The sequence below is a fragment of the Argentina silus genome (genome assembly GCF_951799395.1).
Source record: "Argentina silus genome assembly, chromosome: X".
In the NCBI taxonomy this organism is placed as follows: domain Eukaryota; kingdom Metazoa; phylum Chordata; class Actinopteri; order Argentiniformes; family Argentinidae; genus Argentina; species Argentina silus.
The window spans coordinates 38557678-38572850 of record NC_139653.1 but is presented as its reverse complement, the minus strand read 5'-3'; the positions used below and the strand labels follow the sequence as shown (position 1 = coordinate 38572850).

The window sequence follows — 15173 nt, the reverse complement described above, 5'->3', positions numbered from 1 at the left end:
CCTATATGGTTCTACAGTGGGATTATATCTATGTGAGAGGGACAGGCAAGTAGGCCTATATGGTTCTACAGTGGGATTATATCTATGAGTGAGGGACAGGCAAGTAGGCCTATATGGTTCTACACAGGTTGAGAAATCTAACTCCTCACATGATCTCTACCCTTTGAAGAGAACAAGGGTTGTTAGTTTTATTACAATACGAAGTTCTTATTATTACAGTGGAGCTGTGGCTAGAATTGAGAGAGATCAATTACCTCATGGGAATGATGACGCTACACGCTGCATCATCAAAGATCAAATCTATCCGTCTATCTACAGTGCCCTCTGTAGTTTGGATTTTAAATCAAACAATTACTGAGGTTAAAGTAGAGATTCTCAGCTTTTATTTGAGGGTATTTGTGTACATATTAGTTTCACCATTTAGAAATGACAACACTTTCTATACATAGTCAAAACTTTTGGAGCATAGAGCCAAAAGAAGAATAAATGCTTCACTGTCCCAATAATTACGGAGGGCACTGTATATCTATTTATGGTCTTACCCAGATGTCAAGCTGCGGTCCCTCATACTGCTGGCCTTCAAACACCTCAGGGGCAGCGTAGGGGGGGCTGCCACACCAGGTGGCCAGGGGCTCGCCTGGCTGGAAGAAGTTCCCAAACCCAAAATCTACATAGGGAGGAAAGAGGGAGAGAGACAGGGTTAACACCAACATACCCTCTAACCTGGACTCAAGCACACAGCCCTGTTAGAACGGTTTAAAAGTCTGACAAAATCTATGCTTTTAAAACAGACCAGTAGTTTATACACTTTTCATTCTCTCCCTCATTGTGGATGGCGATAGGTGGGATTTGAGGAATAAACAAATGAAGCCATTTCTGAAGAATGGAATCTGACTTGAATCTGAATAGATAGATTCCAGAATAGAAGCCTAGAGCAGGGCTATTCAACTATACTCTTAAGGGGGCCAGACGTTCAAAATGTTGTACGTCTGGCCCCCTATTCCTCCGATAACTGCATACACTTTTAAAACAACACACAAACACCGCTATATTCATATAAAACACCTTAAATTAATACAATAAATTATTTTTAATTTAAGTGCTTATTATAGGGCTATAGAAGTGCATACTCTTTCTTTTCAATAACATTTTTCTTACTTCTTGGATATGAACAGAGCATACACACAGTGATCTTTTTCCCTTCTAATTAGAGAAATTGCAGAAAAGTTAGGTTCATACGAAGTCCATTCTCAGGTAATGATGACAGTGTTCATTTGTCAGGAGGGAACGCGTGTTTGTTTTAATTGTGTTCATGTGAGTGAACCTAGATTCACTTGTGTGTTAATCTGAACATGCCAGTCTTCTCGTGTTTGGGAATTGCTCTACATGCTCAGTCCAAAACTTCGCACAGCCCACAGACTGAAGCGCCTGTCTCCGATCAGTCTAGCAGTGTTGCAAAATTCAGTACATTTCTACAGTACATCTGTTCAATGCAAACAAGATACATACAACAAGCATGTATAGACACACACACACATACACACACACACACACACACACACACAATACTCTACAGCAATCTAAACTTAAACAAAAACAACTACACAGGTAGACTAGTCCTATGTTTGAATATGAATGTCTTGAGAGCCTGCAGCTTTATACAATGCGATATGTAATCCACATTTTTGTGTGTTGAGAACACGAGCCTCCATGTCATGTCATTTCCCGGGAGACGGACATGAGGTCATAATATAACTGTGTTCTGTTCTGATTGGTCCCTGGGAGAGTTCAGAACTCACACTTGATCATCAGAACAACTCTGAGAACACAGGTCTGCCTTTCATTAAAATACTACTTAGGGCAGCTCTGTAATGTATTAGTACTGCCAAATGTAAAGTTGCCTTTGTCAAGTTGCTTGCTCACAATCCTTTTCTTCCTCTCCCTCATTCTCTGAGTCTGTACCTCAGTCTCTCTCTCTTGTCTGTCATTTCCTTTACTTGTTCAGGCCTACAAGGATTCACATTTGACTAAACTTGTTGACGGCATTGTTGCCCTGGAGTATAGGAAATACCATACCATGAATCTGTGGAGCCCAATAGCAGAGGGACCTAGTCAGTTGTAACCAAATCTGATGATATACAGGTTGGACTCTTTAAAACATTTTTACATCATACCATCACAGCAGTTACACAAAACCAAGGGAAAATGCATTGCAAAACAAACAAATATAATGATAAAAACTGCTGCCTTATATAATGGGGTCAGGTGGGCTGGACTAGGACTACTGTACAGCATGTGCAACACAGCAGTATTCCGCAGCTCAGTAAACCCCTTTAGTTTCTTAAGAGCTCTAGTCCAACACTATACAATGCTACAGCTTAACCCCTTTCCAATACAATACAATGCTTCTTTCTCTATCCTCTCACTACAGCACACACACACACGTCACACACAACACTCACTGTGTTTCATAACACTAATCTAAAATCAACACGAATCTACGCATATCCTTCTATTTCTATCGTACTAATGCTGGGGCTGTGCAATGCTGAGTGAGGATGGCTGGCTCAGACATGCTGCAACAACAAGATCTACCCAGAACAGATCTGGAACAGGGTCACGTGACGACCGAGGTGAAGAGTGGTTTTGGAACAGGTCAAAGGTGAGTAGGGCCTGATGACACAGCTAGGTTTATGATGTCATCATTGCTGTTATCTCTAGGTGAGCTGGCATTATAAGATGTGTATCAGAGATACGGGCAGGAGGCCTAGCTAGCAGGTAGGTAATAATCTGATGGTGAGAAGCAGACAGAGGGAGGGAGGTAAAGAGTGAGAGAGGAAGGGAGGATGTAATAGTAGAGGTAAAGATTGAGTATGGAGGTGAGAGAAGCAGGCAGAGTAGAGATGGTTTATTAGATTAGCTGACCCACTTCATGTGCTGAATACTGAGCAGGCCGGCTGACGTCACTGCCCCAACACTCCAACACCGCAGGCCACCCAGAGGAGCACTCTAGTCAGGGTGGGGGTCCCCATCCCTTTGCAAAATATTCTCACTGGGACAGTTCTCACTGGGACACGCATCTTTTGTCTATCTTTGTGCAGGCTAACATAGAGTTTACTATGCTGGTATACCCAGTAAAACAAGAAATTGGCCCTGTTGTGATATTGAGGCTTGAGGAACAATTCTGTGGTCAATGTTGTTGTTGCAGTTACATACAGCATGGTTGCAGTAACATACAGCATGGTTGCAGTAACATACAGCATGGTTGCAGTAACATACAGCATGGTTGCAGTTACATACAGCATGGTTGCAGTTACATACAGCATGGTTGCAGTTACATACAGCATGGTTGCAGTAACATACAGCATGGTTGCAGTAACATACAGCATGGTTGCAGTTACATACAGCATGGTTGCAGTAACATACAGCATGGTTGCAGTTACATACAGCATGGTTGCAGTAACATACAGCATGGTTGCAGTAACATACAGCATGGTTGCAGTTACATATAGCATGGTTGCAGTAACATACAGCATGGTTGCAGTTACATACAGCATGGTTGCAGTAACATACAGCATGGTTGCAGTTACATACAGCATGGTTGCAGTAACATACAGCATGGTTGCAGTAACATACAGCATGGTTGCAGTTACAGAACAGCTCTTAGTGTTATTAAGAGGTTTTAGATAAAGTACATGACAGATCTGTCCTTCTCTCAGAACGTGCTGTGCTGTCCTGGACTTAACTCTCTCCCTCTCTTTCTCCCTTCCTCTTTGAGGCCTTTGAAGTGGAAACATAAAGGCCAACCCTCCCCCCATCCCTCCTGCTGCCCGCACGCCCGCCCGCCCTCCCTCGTTGCCAGGCAGTTGGTTGACCTTTCTTTGACTGACCGCTGCTCTGTGGAGCTTCAGAGAGATTAGATGACCTGGCCCTCCAGGATACCTTTATAAGGTAACCAGTTGTGGCAGTGTATTCGTCTTCTCATCTGAAGATGAAATAACATGTCCTTCAGTCTGCTAGAGCTAGGCTTAACCAGGGGTTAAATATCACTGAAGGGAAAGAGGTATGGTGCGGGGCAGAGATACTCACAGAGGGAGTGTGTGTATGCGCGCGCGCGCGCGCATGTGTGTGTGTGTGTGTGTGTGTGTGTGTGTGTGCAGAAGATCTTCACACTGCCGGCAGAATAATTTAACCAATTGTCAATGTCTTCAATCTCTGCAGAATGTGTGAATGTGTGGGCTAAACAGGCTGTAGGTATAGAACATAACCCAGGATAGTTAGCTGTGGGTGGGTGGGCAGCCATCATCATCTCAGACAAGCACAGGATGTACCAGTGTCCTTGCCTGCCTGATGGATCTGGAACCATGTAATCATCACAGGTAATGTTGTTTTCACTGTTCCCTTGCCAAAATTAAGTGTACCCTTTCAACAATTACATCTGAGTCATTATGGGGGCAATAATGCCTTGTTAAGAACACACCCATACGCACACACTCTTGTGCATGCACCCACACACACGCAAAATCAGGGTAGAGAGGCTTCCACGAAGGCCAGTAAGGTCTATATGTCAGTGTCAGCCCCCTATTGGCCAGGGATAGTGTAGCATGTGGACATCCTGTCACAGTGTCTGATCAACAGCTCCGACCACTCCTACGTGCCCTGCCCCGCTCAGGGACGCAGGGGGACATTCTCACTGGCCGCCTCTAAATGCCATCCTGGTGATAATACCCAGAATGCCATCCTCATGATACTACCCAGCAGCCCCCAGCCTGGGGACCAACCAGACACAAGCCTCAGCTCCTGCTGGGCGTTCTATTTGGAAACATAGGAGAGCGCTGCAGCTTAAACCTATGCTGTGGTATTAGATCTTAGAGTGAACAAGGGCAAAGGGAAGGGGACAAGTCTGTGGACTGGAATGCAGCCTCTGGGACAGGCCTCAGCCGCTAGCACTAGCAGGCTATGGTCACATCTCAACACTGTGTCAATGGCCTGCTCAAGTGCATAGACATTCCTCAAGATGAACAATAATCATACTTTATTGTCGTCGTCGTCGTCCCCTGCCCACGGAGTGTGTGTGTGAGAGAGTGTGAGTGTGTGTGTGTGAGAGAGGAGAGGAGAAAAAAATACACTTCCTGCACTAATGACTGGATTTACAGTTTACGCATTGATTTCTGTTCACATTCTACATTACCTCATGTATATGATGCTACTGGCTATTTGGGATTTTCATGTGTCCTACGATGGCCTGGTATAGTCGGCTACCTACCTGCTATCTTGATGTTCATGTGTCCGTCCAATAGCAGGTTCTCAGCCTTCAGGTCTCTGTGGACAATGTTACGGTTGTGGCAGTACTCCACCGCAGACAGGATCTGCCAAAACTTCCTCCGCGCCTCCAGCTCACTCAGACGACCATGCTTGGCTAGGTAGTCTAAGAGACAGAGAGGAGGAGGAGGAGAAAGGAAGAGAGGAAGAGAGACAGACGGTTTAGAGGCATCTACTGGTATTCTGCTGTCTACCAGTCTCATTTGGAGTTTGTATGCACATGAATGGTCCAAGTCTTACTAATATAGTCTGGACCAATAGTTGCTACACTGGCTCACTAAAAGTATTCTCTGCTCGTGACTGAACAGTTATACAGTTACATGTATTTTTTTGCCATATTTGCAGAACACATTGTACAGTATGTCCATGGGGGGTGGGGGGGGGGGGGGTGTTGAGGAGGAACCAGAGAACATCCAGCATGGTGTCATCATGGTTAAAAGACAGAAGGGCAGCCAGGGTTCTGAGAACTGGCCTACTGCTGTATGATCACATCAGGGGGGAGGGCATGAGGGAGGGAGGGAGGGAGGGAGGGAGGGAGTGGGGCCGCAATCAGATTCTCTACCATTCTGGCTGAGGTGTGCACCAGTTCACTTGCCCTCATGCACTGAAAAGCATTGGATTGGTGCAAGCACGGCTGGGGAGAGATTGCACCACATTGCTTATACCAGTCCATTGTTTTTGAATCCATGAGAGGAGTGTACAAGGGCACATTTTGGCCAAAAGAGTAAATAATAAGACGGCAGCCAGGGAGAGGAGCAGGAGTAAGGGCCAAAATGACCCAACTTCACTGTTTCTGCTGCAATGGTTTTCCAAGTCTATACACACCCACCCCCCTGGTTTTGTCGTCTCATTGGGACACTATTGTGAACTATGAGGCTCTTTTCCTGCAACCAATCAAAATCTGTGTTAGTTAGTTTCCTCTGCCACATGGGAATCTTCACTCCTTCAACTATGGTTCAGAAAACATTAGTGTCATATTCTCTCTTATACAGCCATGAGCGCATGCAAGTGTATATGTCTCAAATACACCGTAGAGATCCCAGAGGGGTGCTACAGACATGTGTTTGATAAATGGTTAACTAGAGAGGGAATGAGAGAAGCAGGACTGATTAGATAGCTGCTGCTACATTCCATAAAGCTACCTCTTCTGACGGAGGAGGACTTTCATGTCGCTACGCTAATCAAAAAACACACTTGGCATGGGAATGTGTCGAAGAGCCCTGAAGATCGTTCCGCTCTCAAACACATACATGCACAAGCACACCATGGACTTTGGAATAGTGATGGCTGTTTGGTTTAGCAGACACAATAAACTGGCCTGTTGAACAGTAGAAAGGTCGCTCAGATAAAATATTTCTATTGCATTGACAGTTCCACATAAATAAAAAAAAAAACAGGCATAAATGTAGTGTCTATCTTTATCTATTCTACTGAAGGTTATTTGCCAAACAAGCCATTAGTGTGTAAGCGGTTCCTTTCAGAGGCAGTGAGTGCTGCTCTGCTAATGCTGCTAACGCCACAGAGAGCTGATGGCATCATACCAGTGGATGGATGACTAACACTCTTCAATGTCAGACGGGGGCAACGACATTGACACAGGCTCACTGATGCATTCTGGGAGAGAGAGGCATGAGTCACAGGGTGTTAGAAAACAGCACCTCTCTCTGTGTGTGTTTCTCTCTCTCTCTGTCTGTCTGTCTGTCTGTCTGTCACTCTCTCTCTGTTCCCCTCTCTCTCTCTCAGCTACTAACAGCTGCTCAGGTTTGTAAGGGAGCACAAGTAGGATGAGCGTCCGTATATCAGCCCGCTGGCCTGTGTCCAGACAGCAGAGACACAGGGAGGCTGCACAGAGGATAGTCTATTCATCTACTCTTTTGCTCTCTCCATCCACCTACTCTCCTTCAACTACAGTGCCCTGTGCAAGTAATGGGACAGTGTTCATCGTTTTGGCTCTTACTCTATCCAAAGAGTATAGAGCCAAAAAAAGAGAAAATGCTTCAATGTCCCATTACTTAAACAGGGCACTGTATACTCCACAACCTGTTCTCCTGTCACAGAAGCAACCGTTCTGTTGTATCATTTTAACATACATCCGGTAAGGTATAAGAGGATGGCACTAAAGCCTTTCCTGCTGGAGTTGAGAAGACAATAGAGGTTGACAGACAATATGAATCTCTCTCTCTCTCTCTCTCTCTCTCTCTCTCTCTCTCTCTCTCTCTCTCTCTCTCTCTCTCTCTCTCTCTCTCTCTCTCTCTCTCTCTCTCTCTCTCTCTCTCTCTCTCTCTCTCTCTCTCTCTCTCTCTCTCTCTCTCTCTCTCGTCGGTGAGTCAGTTGCTACAGCCGTATCCTCTTTCCCTTGGTCTCTCCTGTCGTGTTATCTTAAATATGTATGGCATACATTTCCCACACTTCCAAATTCAAATCTCTCTCTCTCTCTCTCTCTCTCCCACTACCACCCCCCCCCCCTTCTCCCCTCTCATCTTCTCTTCCTCCGTTCTGCAGCTCCTTAGTATTTGAGTTTGACCCAATTTCCAGGTTTGATCCATCCTGCAGCAGTGAGGCTGTGAAGCAGACAGGTTGGCAGAGCTGCCTTGTGCCCCTGGAGCAGACACTGGGGCACAGCTGGACAGACACAGCCTGAGGCCTAGTCTATAAAGAACCGAGCATGGACAGGTGGATCTATAGAATAGGTTTATAAGTCGTTTATAGATGTGAAAACAAACAGGACATTATGATTATGCTTGCCTATGTAAGCTAGTGTGCTGGTGCTCAAAATTGCAATTCTGTTGATGACAAATGTGTTGTGTAGAAATATCATATTGTGCAATGAGGACAGTGCAACAGCGTGACAATCAGATTTCTTTTTGTTTCCGTGCCTCTGCAAACACTCTGAATTGGAATTGATTTTTAAACATGCTCTTAACACATTGACCAATTGACCAATGTGTTATCATCAAACATGTTAATAATGTGTACATTTCCAGAAGGTTAGTCACATTCACCCACAACAACAGGGTAGTCAACATCAGTGTCTACAGTGCAGTCAAAAGTGCTATCTCTGACTACTGGCCTCTGTAGGACCTAGACACTGGCAGACACATCTCTCTCTCTCTCTCTCTCTCTGAATGCATTTTCAATGGACTAGGAGAACGGCTAACAACTTAATGTTCCTACAAGATTTCACTTTGTTTATGACGGACAGTTGGAGGCTTCACGTGTCAGACAGTTTCTTTGCTCCCTCTGTTCTCCTAAAGTGAGAAACATAAACTGTTGTTGTAATATAACCAACATGGTGGCCCCTGCCAGCACCAGTTCTTATTGGAGGACACTGCCGTGTCTGCTTACGATAGAGTGCACAACATAGCTCTATGGTTCATCAAGATAAGTTCTAAGTCACTACTCTGAGTCACCACTCTGAGTCACTACTCTGAGTCACTACTCTGGATTTCTCTTCTTCTAGCAGTAACCAACAAGTCACTTATTCATCCTTCTCCTAACCTCTCCTCTGTGTGTCTGTCCATTCCCTCTTTTAAACACAGCAATACCGTCTCTGGCGCAGTAACTGCTTGTTGAGCTTCCACATGTTTATGAAATCCTTCGTGCACACCCTCAAGCAACCTTTGATGATTCAGTGAAAGTAAGCATTTAAACACACTAACAGTGAGGGTTGGGTCTCAGGAGAGATACGTGTGATATAACCTCGGCTCCCAGTTTTTCTTCTCACCTTTTTTCGAAAGCCGTGTTAAATTTGAGGCAGAAACTAAGTGCAACAAAGAGGGGTAGAGACTGGGGAGGGGGGGGGGGGGGGGGGGGGTGGGTTGTTCACTTCTGCTGAGAGCCAGTCAAATGCACTTTCCAATCATGAATTCATCCAACTTCCAAAAGGTGAGTGCTAACAAGACCAATTCACCTGATGGAATATGGTTTCTCTGGGCCTTAACTTATGTAACATCTCGATCAATCACTCACCAAAGATCTCCCCGTTCTTGGCATACTCTGTCACTAGATACAGCATGTTCTTAGTCTCCATCACCTGTGAAAGAGGGAGAGAAGGGAGGAAGGAGAGATTGTGGGAATAAGAAAAGTAAGGATGGTGATAGGGAAGGAGGGAGAGAGGGAAGGAAGAAGATAATGAGGGAGGGAGAGAAGGAAAGAAAGAGAGAAGGAAAGAAGGAAGGAGAGAAAGAGAGAGAGAGAGAGAGAGAGAGAGAACACTGATCAGCAAAGAAAATGCAGCACAATAATACACATCAGATCATATTGCCATCTGCAAATAAATGAAAAGACATTAAACTGTTAAACATAGAGAAGATCTTAGTGAATGGGAATGGTGTTCCATGTGTGAATGGTTCCTCCACCCCCAGTCCTGACAGAGAAATGATAGAGAACACAGCAGGCCTACTGCTGGAGCAGCCATGTGGGGGCGGCCACCAGAATTAGATAGAGACATGAATGGAGCTAAATGTGGAGGAGGAGAAAGAATGAATCAGAAACATTCATACATTCACACTGGAATACCACACCAAGTATTACTAAAATCCAACTGAACTACCAAACCAACCCTGTTGCTCAGCACACCTCTAATATGCTACATCATTCATCCACAACCCTCACTATAGTGTGGTGTTAGTGATGAGAGCAAGAACCATGCGGTGCTGCCCTGTCTGTTTATGAGGTCTGAAGGGACATGATGACTAACTGACCCATGGTGTTGGAATGGACGAGCTGCTGGAAATAATGACACACACACACAGACACACACACACACACACACACACACAGACACACACACTGGACCCCTGCCATACGGTTGTGTAATAATAACAAACTGCTATTCACATTCCAAACAACCAAAGTGACCTAAAGTCTTACATAATGAAGTGAAGTCACCCCGAAAAAGGAGTCAGCTATCTGGGCTGGGCTGTAGTGTGGACTAGGAGCTGCTCTGAGCTCAGTAAAGCTGTGTAGCTGGACAAAGCTGTACCCCAGCTGCACACACAGGACAGGACCCTAAAGTGCTAACTCTGTTGAAATTCTCCCCAGCACCATGACACACCGCAACTCAGCCGGTTCAGTCAGTTGGTTATTTATTAACTCTTAGATCTGATAGCTTTGAAGGTCTTGGACTGGGGGAAGGTCAGCTAGATTGTGTGGAGATGTTTACTAACCCATTAGAAAAGGTCCTGGATAGGTCTACGGATACAAGGCTACATTAATGAAGATCAAGAAAGGAAACCAAAATAGGAATTTCTGTGTGCTGGTGATGGAAGTCTATAATGCTGTGTAAGTTGTTGTTGTGTGTCTTACTATAATCCTCTTTGATTATGTAATGACATGCTGTATGACACAAATGTCCAAACAGATTCAATAAAGTCATCATAATCATCATGCTACGTCTCGCGTTTGCACTGATCTGAATCTAGAAGACGCTCATGGGATAGATCAAAATTAGCCAAGATAAAATGTGCAGTCATATCGTTACCTAGGTTTGTAAATGTGTAGACTATTCGTAATTGAAAACAATAACTCTGTTAATCATGTTTACATTTTTCTCCAGCGAATGTCTGATTTACATGACCTTGAGACTGGCAAAGGTGCAGCATTTATTTAGTATGAAAATGTTCCAGAAACTAGCATAGATTGTTCAGTGAGCCAGCCAACTGAGTCAGTCACAATTCACATGAAATGAAACGGGTGCAAAAGTAGCCAAGATAAAATGTGCAGTCATGTCGTTACCTTGGTTTTGTGAATGTGTAGACTATTCGTAAATGAAAACAATAACTTCACATGAAACAAAACGGGTGCTTTACCCGCAGCTGTGCAAACTTAACAGTGCATATAAATGCTTCTAAAAGTGACTTCAAACAACAGTAACTAACGATTTATATCACGTTATCATGGTTTTGTAACATAAATAGATAGATGATAGATAGATAGAAACTTTATTTATCCCAGGGGGAAATTCAGGTTCCAAGTAGCATACAGACATAGGGGTATCACACATAACATACACATACAACATACAACATTAGCAGCATTTTATACAGGCGAGGTGCAGTTGTAAATGTCTTTGCAGTTAGGTGAGGTGTGAAAAGGTAAGGCAGACAGTGCGATTATAGCATTAAATACTAAAAACTAAATACGGGCTACATAAATATGGACTATTTTAAAGTGCATTTAGTCCAGGCTGGTGGAGGGAGGTAGGAGCTGTGTATGAGAATACATAGCAGTCCCATAGAAAGTAATTGGAGGGTGCATGAATATCACAAATTAAGATCTAATTTATGGCGGATTCTTCAGAACTTCAGATTGGTTCCACATCCTACTAGACAGATTGGTTGAGGCTCAAAGCGTCGCATAGGAATGGCGCCATCGGTCTTAAGACAATGATGTTAGCGAGGTTTACCTGGTACAGTTTGATGATGTGTGGATGGTCCAGCATCTTCATGATCTGGACTTCCCTGTAGATCTTCTCCAGGTTCACAGCATCCAGCTGGCTCTTATCAATGATCTTAATAGCCACCTGAAAGAGACACAACAGACGTTATAGGTATAAATCAGGGTTCTCCCCAGGATTTTGGAACAAGGTGGCGCTGGATTGCATTCTCAAAACCGACTCACATTTATGTGTCAAAATGTGCTAAAACCCCCCAAAACCCCCCCAAAACGAAGGAACATAATAATGCTTTCACTTTTGCCTTTAACAACAATAGTTACTCTATCCTTACTAAATAAATCATTGACCAATAGCCACCCGCAGGAAACACAACATAAACATGTAGGTTGTAGATCAGTTATACAATGACGTGCCCAACACATTGGTCACCTACACAAGAAATAGGTTTGCATAAGTGATACAAAATCTGGACAAACAGACAGCTGTCAACAGATTCTCTTACAGTCTAATGAGCAAGAAAATAATAAAAGGCTGCTTTTCCTATATTTCCAGGGATTATTGCGTAATAGGGTAGGAAATTAAGGGATGGCCTGGGAATTCAAATGCCCTGGAAAGTTCATGAAATGCACCCGAAACTATAATGATGAGGGCAAAAAAAAAATGCCAATAACAATGAATCAGGAACTTATTAAAAGTAATCATCAACAACGGATGATCAAGTGTTTTGTGAGATATTAGGCCTTTCATAGCTACATCTTCAAACCATACAACAAGAGCTTTTCATCCTAGAGTGACAGTGCCCTGGAAACGTCTAAAATTGGCCACAAAAATCAGTGCAAAAAAAGCCCTGGAAAAAATAAGTTCATTTAAATTCACTTTTGCGTATGCACTCTTGCTGTATATATATATTATATCATATTTACTATCTATGGAGTGTGGCCTGGGGTGGTCCAGTGGTCTAGCACCACAGCCTACAGTGCACGCTGTCTCTCTACTCTATCTCTATCCAATCAAAATGAAAAATACAAGAGTGGGACTGCCTCACTCAAAAAAATTACCTTTAAAAAAAAAAAAAAGAGAAAAAAAAAAGTATCTATGCAGTAGACCTATAACTCCATAGTACAATAACTTGCTTTCCAACACACCACAGACAAAGCCTTGCTAAAACAGCTGTAGTCTGCTTCTAAGATGCTCCCCTCTGCACTAGACTAAATACTGTTGGCTGGAGGCCACCATAAACAACTTTTTGATACTATCCTCAACTGGGTGAGAGGTAGCTTAAGACAAACACAAGCAGAAGCTGAGACACTGGTGGCCAGTTTAGTTGACTTGATTAACAGTGTTCATAACATGCAATATCCACGTCACCCTCTCGTAAACAACTTTTCATCACTGAGACTAGAAGAGCTTCAAACCCCTGTGAGGCCAGCAGAGAGTAAACAACTAGACAAGCTCCAGTCGCTCTGTAATCACAACGCCACCCTCATCTGACTTAACTAATTCTAAGCTTGATTAGAAACACTACGGCTCCATCTTCATTAGCAGTAGGAACATACAAAAAAACACAAACACACACAAAGGCTAGCTAACGACCATTGGGTCAGGTAAGGAGAGGCCCTGGGGCAATCAAGTACTAAAATGAAATCTGAAGATACATTAGAGGAAATGAGAGTAACAATATCTGCTCAACTTCATGGACTACCCCAGGTTGTCATGGCTAAGATCAGTAGTCCTACCCTGTATCATTAGCAGCTGGACAGGCTGTGACCTCATGTAGACTAATCAGTATGGACCAATGGAAGGTGGTATTACATTATACCTAAGCCTAGCTATATCCCTTGCCAGTTTGAACACAAAGACTAGCAGCTAGTGTGTTGGTGGTTGAACTGTCCGCTGGGTGACCTGTCTGCTTATCTGACATGGTGCCATTAGAGTAGAACACATTCAACACAAGAACAGGACTCAGAGTTACTGTTTCTGACAAAAGACAACTGATTCTTTATTTATGTTCATCTTGATCCTTTGAGAGCTGTGGGCTCAGAGCTGATGAGGAGAAATGGACCCCCCCCCCTCCTCCTTTGTCAGGAACCAGAACAAACTCTACACTGACACCAGTCACTGAGTCATTATGTCTGGTTGCCTGTGTGATCACGATGGAGGCTCATCGTAGCTGGTACTGTTCAAGGCAATGCTGATGCCCTTGCTTTTCATTAAACCCAAACAAATGTCCTTCAAAATGTACTTTACTACACAAACACATTCACTTCTAAAATAACAGTCACTGTTATCATACAATAAAAGAGTGTGACATTACAAGACCCCAGCTCTCTGACCTATATTGTTAGGCCTGGACAACTCTGTTTGGCTGCAAGAGAGAAGTAGAAACTCCAGAACAGTGGCATGTCATAATACCATGTCTCTGTAGAGAACAAGGGGTCCCGGCCCGGCTTTGCTTTTCAATTACAGCGTGTACAGTACACACGCTGATTGTCCAAGCAGCAACACCATCACATTATTATAGTTATGTAACCACAGACCTATGCAGCATGCCCTAGATACTGTCTCTTCAGTATCCACTAGCTTGTTTACACCAGAATTTGGGCTGGTTTGCTTACTAAATCACACTTACATTCACTTCCTGTGGCTAGTTATTGTGTTTGACGCCTGCAATGGGCAGGACCTATTACAATGACAGGTAGGCCTGAGCTACCATGGGTGAGTAGGGATGACTGTTGGCTCAAGCATTGTAACATACTGTATGTGTCAACCTCACAGAGTTGCATCTAAAAACCAGTGACCTCCAATTTCACTGGTCAATGTTGTGTAATTCCAGGGGTCAGTGAATAAAATGTGACTTAGGACCATTCAAGAACGGGAGGAAGAATAGGCAAAGTATTTCAATGTCAAATGTAGAAATAATTACTTTATAGAGTAAGCAAGTGTGCAAGATATAGAAGCTGACACGCGGAGTTTATTAGCTGGATAAAATACATAGTTAGTGGACACCTTTGCAAGAATCTCACACTTAGCTAGCTAGCTAACTTTCCTAGTACTAGTACTAGCTAGCCGACTCACCTCGGTCTTGGTAATGCGATGCCTCGCCAGCTTCACAACGGCGAAATTGCCCTTGCCTAAAGTGCGTTCGATATCGTAGAAGCCCACTCGGACCGGACCCCGAAGCATCGGTTTCTGAAGGCTGTCAGCAGCCATGACCATGCTGTTCTTGATGGCTTGTGGAGAGGAGGTAGCCACGGGCTGGCCACTGAGCCTACAGATAACAAGGCGACGAAAACAAACCGCCCTCTAAAAATGTGTCTATTAAAAATAGACAGAGTAGAATTCTCGGTCGCACAGCCAGCTTGGAAGTTGACAGCCCTTCAGGCTAACGGTGCGAAATAGGACATTTACAAGTGCCACGGGCTGTCACGCCACGTTCCCCAATACAATAGAGCTA

At 43.9% G+C, this 15173-nt stretch overlaps 1 protein-coding gene across 1 annotated transcript in view; it reads right to left on the bottom strand.

The window, feature by feature from the left end:
* sik2b (salt-inducible kinase 2b) overlaps positions 1–14935 on the bottom strand; it is a gene marked incomplete at its 5' end in the record, with an annotated part of 29144 nt that extends 14209 nt beyond the window's left edge. The window contains 5 exons of the mRNA XM_083695809.1: positions 543–667; positions 5267–5428; positions 9292–9355; positions 11729–11845; positions 14795–14935. Coding sequence (XP_083551935.1) covers positions 543–667; positions 5267–5428; positions 9292–9355; positions 11729–11845; positions 14795–14935 — 609 coding nt within the window. The remainder of the gene's footprint in view (positions 1–542; positions 668–5266; positions 5429–9291; positions 9356–11728; positions 11846–14794) is intronic.
* Between the last annotated feature and the right edge of the window lie 238 nt (positions 14936–15173).